General features: G+C 42.6%; 1 protein-coding gene across 1 annotated transcript in view; it reads left to right on the plus strand.

The window, feature by feature from the left end:
• Window positions 1–634: 634 nt before the first annotated feature.
• LOC311039070 (sialoadhesin-like) overlaps window positions 635–4,725 on the plus strand; it is a gene marked incomplete at its 3' end in the record, with an annotated part of 4,985 nt that continues 894 nt past the window's right edge. The window contains exons 1-7 of the mRNA XM_084048712.1: window positions 635–672; window positions 1,416–1,577; window positions 1,724–1,828; window positions 3,054–3,314; window positions 3,415–3,456; window positions 4,128–4,289; window positions 4,410–4,514. Of these exons, the coding sequence (XP_083904838.1) occupies window positions 1,466–1,577; window positions 1,724–1,828; window positions 3,054–3,314; window positions 3,415–3,456; window positions 4,128–4,289; window positions 4,410–4,514 (787 nt within the window). The 5' untranslated portion in view covers window positions 635–672; window positions 1,416–1,465. The remainder of the gene's footprint in view (window positions 673–1,415; window positions 1,578–1,723; window positions 1,829–3,053; window positions 3,315–3,414; window positions 3,457–4,127; window positions 4,290–4,409; window positions 4,515–4,725) is intronic.

The raw sequence follows: 4,725 nt of genomic DNA on the forward strand, positions 1-4,725 counted from the left end.
AGAGACACAGACAGACAGAGCGTGACATGACTGAACAAGTATAGGCCTTGCTCCTATTTCCTTAGCGTGAGGCAGCTAGGAGCCAAGCAGGGAGGCATGGCATTGGGTCCCATTTTTTAGCGGCGCTAGCCGCTCTATACCTTTAGGTATAGAGCGGATCCTGCTCTATACCTGACTTTGTCCGTGTTCACCGTCAACGCTCTGATTGGTCAGACCCGTCAACGCTCTGATTGGTCAGACCCGTCAACGCTCTGATTGGTCAGACCCGTCAACGCTCTGATTGGTCAGACCCGTCAACGTTCTGATTGGTCAGACCCGTCAACGCTCTGATTGGTCAGATCCGTCAACGCTCTGATTGGTCAGACCCGTCAACAAAGTGATTGGTCAAGCTTGTGACACATGGCTATAAACACACTATAAACACATATCGATGACAAAATGTATCAAAGGCGCTGCTACCTTCACACAGGGTGTGATTTTTTAAACTTTAGTATGACCCAGCCGGGGATCGAACTCCACCCTCCCTGTCTCAGGGTGGCCACTCTAACCTGGTGACAGGCAGAATGATGACGGTGGTATGCTTAATCCATTTAGTTATCCTCCCCCCCCCCCCCCCCCCCCCCCCCATAGTGCTGTATCTCCTCGTCTGCTGTGGACCTGCTCAACCAGATGGTGAGACAAATTTAATGCATTGCATTATGGATAGTGTGAGACAAGCAACATGATTGTACAAGACTTTGGGCTGCTATGCTGACCTCACACCTACGTATGTCGCACCTCCGATCCGACTGATATATTTAAAGAGATCTCTGTATCTGTCAGTCCTTGTCCCTTTTATGCCCGTATGGATTGTACGTAGTTAGAAACAACTAATTTTTACAGAAAATACTCTCATAGTCTCTTCCCATGAGGCATTATTACCTGAGCTTTTATGGTTGCTATAATAGCAGCCCTTGTGATCACAATAAAAACTAAGTATTAAATATAAAACATACGGATTTGTTCATTTCAACTAAGCAATTGTGATTTAACAAACAGCCTATATTGATACGTAGAGATTATCTCAGTGGGTGATGGATGTATTATTATTATTATTATTATTATTATTATTATTATTATTATTATTATTATTATTATTATTATTATTATTACCCTTATTATTAATATTAATATGATTTGTGTTGCATGTGTTGAGAACTACAGCAGTATGTGCAGTCATGTTTATAAAATAATCTGTATACATCCTCAACAGAGGTTGAGATGAGTCAGTCAGATGTACTGATGTTATTCTGCTGTTTCAAGTGACAAATAGCAGCATATCTGATCAGAAGAGGTAAAGCCGCTCTCTCTCTCTCTCTCTCTCTCTCTCTCTCTCTCTCTCTCTCTCTCTCTCTCTCTCTCTCTCTCTCTTCCAGTGTCTCTGAGAGTCCGTCCTGAAAGGTCTCAGTTCTTTACACGTGAGTCCATGTCACTGAGCTGTGAGGAAGAAGGGAACTCTACACTGGGATGGTCTGTGAACAGACAGATCAGTGATGGAGTGAATAAAACCTGCGGTAATGATTGGGGATCCATCAAAGGTATGTAGGTTTGCTCATTTGGCACTTTTTGCTCTTGTGCTAATTAGGTTTTCACTGGCATCACTTCAGAGGCCTGCTATGGCAAATGGTGTAAATAAAACACTTGTAACATAAATCTCTCTTTCTTTCATTGTGATTGTCTGTAGGAGCGTCCTGTAACATGACAAGCCCGTATCCTTGGGACAGTGGACTTTATTGGTGTCAGTCCAAGTCAGGAAAACTCAGCCGGTCCATTAACATTACTATCTCTGGTACAGTCATTTAATTGCTTTATTGATCCCATGTGGGAAGTTCAGTCATGACTCATGATGGCATAGTCATAGACAAAATCTGTAGGAGTAATATAAAGAAATATGTTTAGCAAAAATCGGTCAAAAAATACTTATTTTCTATCAATTACACACCCCATGAAGCATTGAATTCATGGCGATTTTTTTGTTTTTGTCGCATTCCTAAGCCAATAATTTGATGACCGGTGGTCTCTCCGGTAGGGGACTCAAAGGAGACTCTTTGAGTCTCCTACCAAATACATTAGCATCTTTCCGCCGGTAATCAAATTATTGGCTTATTAATGCTTCAAAAACTAAAAATTCTCCATGAATTCAGTGCTTCATGGGGTGTGTAATTGATAGAAAATAAGTAATTTTTTGGGTGAACTACTCCTTTAAGTGTTGCCACCTCCACCACACTGTCCTGTTTAGCACTAACGACAGAGCATGCCTTCTTCACGAGATGGTTCAGTCTGATACTGATATATGTAGACTGTGACACAGTCACAGACAGACTGACAGACATATGAAACCATGGCATGTTCACGAGCAACGCGCTTTATCGACTAAATTAATACTACTCACTCTTACTTTTGTAAGGCACAAAGTCACAGAACACAGACAGATACACACTGCCCAGCTCAGACCGGTTAACAACACTAGACAGACTACTATGCATAGTTACTGTTTATTTACTTACATCAAACTTGGAAAGGAGAGAGAGAACACACGTTTACCTGATCACTCATCATGGTGTTTTTTTCCACTCTCTCTTGGGGTCCATAAGCTTATTTCCAAATGTCCTCTCATCAAGTTGTAAACATTGACAACTACTTTGACATGAGGGGAATGCGGAGTCCTCTGCAACTAGTCAGTTAACACGGCTCCCGGGCGCAACCATTTTTCTAACAGCGTATAATAAAGTGTTTCCATTGTGGCTATTTACAAACGTAACTCGGTTTCATTTAATCTACGGTCATTGTCCATTGCAGGAAGGGACACTGATCGGAAAATGAGAGAGATTAATTAATAATAAATAGCCTAAAATAAAAACGCATTGTATTGTATTGTTATGTGCATTTGAGGTGACGGAGCAACTTCTAGATTTGCCGAAGCGCAGCAGGCAGGCACCGGAGCTCAGCTCCGGCCAGCTCTGGCACAAATTAAGCCCTGGTTGAGCCATAACTCAACCTGCTGTTGGTTCTAGATGGAGCCGTGATCCTGGAGAGTCCTGTACTTCCTGTGACAAAGGCAAGTGATGTCACGCTCCGCTGCCTGTCCAAAAGCAAGACACCTGGTAAAGCATCGACTGACCTCCCAGCTGATTTCTATAAAGATGGATCCCTCATCAGGACTGGGTCTACAGGGCAGATGACCATCCACAATGTTCACAAGTCTAATGAAGGACTCTACAAGTGTCACATCTCTGGCATTGGAGAGTCACCAGAGAGCTTGATGCATGTGACAGGTGAGTCTTGAACCTTTGTGAGATTATTTGACCATCATCAAAACATCTGTTTCATCACATGAAGCTCTTACCCCCCCCCCCTCTCTCCCTCTCCATGCAGTGCTGCATTCCCTTGACTACTCTAGACCTGCTCCAACAGATGGTGAGACAACTTCAATGCATTGCATTATGGGTAGTGTGAGACAAGCAATATTGTTTAGAGAAGTATTCCAACCATCCTGTTAACTCATTCACTGCCAAGGGCGACATGGACGACTTCTTTGTCCAAACGCCCAGGCTGCCAAGGACGACTATGACGACTTTTCTTTTTTTTTGTGGGGGGGCTGGGGGGGGCGGGGCACTGATCCGCAGCCTGTGAATGATCCAAGCACCACCGAAGAAGAGTACACCCAGAAATCACGTGATAACGAATAAAAGCATCAATCTGTATGAATGGGGCATCACCAAATAGTTTGATCATGTGAAATACCTGAGGTAACGTTAGATATTGGCAACCAGTCAACCCTTATTTGAGTAGCATATTTCATAGGCTAACTGGCATTTGGCATTTGTGTCCTCAAAAGCTGACAACATCAAAGGCCAAGTGGCCTTGCCCCTAAAATGATGAAAATCCAGGCCTGAGATAATACGATCTACTGGACAACACATTTCAACATGAAGTTGATGATAAAGTTGACGTTGATGTTTTTCTTTAATTTCATGTTATTTGTTTGAATGACAATAGCAGCTCACATCTGATCAGAACAATGTCTACAGCTAGAATGCATCTCTCTTTCATCCGTGTGTCTTCTCTCATTTCTCCCTGTCTTCCAGTGTCTCTCACAATCAGTCCTGACAGATGTCAGTTCTTTCCACATGAGCCCATCACGCTGAGGTGTGAGGAAGAAGGCAACTCTATGCCAGGGTGGTCTGTGAAAAGACAAAACAGTGAGAGGGTCAATGGAACCTGCAAAAATGAATGGGGAACTAGCCAAGGTATACCCCTGAGAGAGAGCGAGAGAGAGAGAGTGAGAGAGAGAGAGAGAGAGAGAGAGAGAGAGAGAGAGAGAGAGAGAGTTTAAAATCCCTCTTTCTTTTCATTGTCATTGTCTGTAGGAGAGTCCTGTTTCATGGCAAACCCGTATCATTGGGACAGTGGAGTGTACTGGTGTCAGTCCAAGTCAGGAGAACTCAGCCGGGCCATTAACATTCATATCTCTGGTACAATCAATATAATTACATCACTATAATCTATATATTGTTGTGGGTAGACAGACATAATTCACATATTATCTTTGTTAACAGATATAGGTTTATTCAAACTCCAAAGTTATATGATCTCAGATTGTTCTGTTATACTGAATATCAGCACTGCTGTGAATATGTTCCACTGAATCGCAGGTCATTATACATTATAAATATATGCCTCTTA

Source organism: Gymnoscopelus microlampas (assembly GCF_963454915.1).
Source record: "Gymnoscopelus microlampas genome assembly, chromosome: 22".
Classification (NCBI taxonomy): Eukaryota; Metazoa; Chordata; class Actinopteri; order Myctophiformes; family Myctophidae; genus Gymnoscopelus; species Gymnoscopelus microlampas.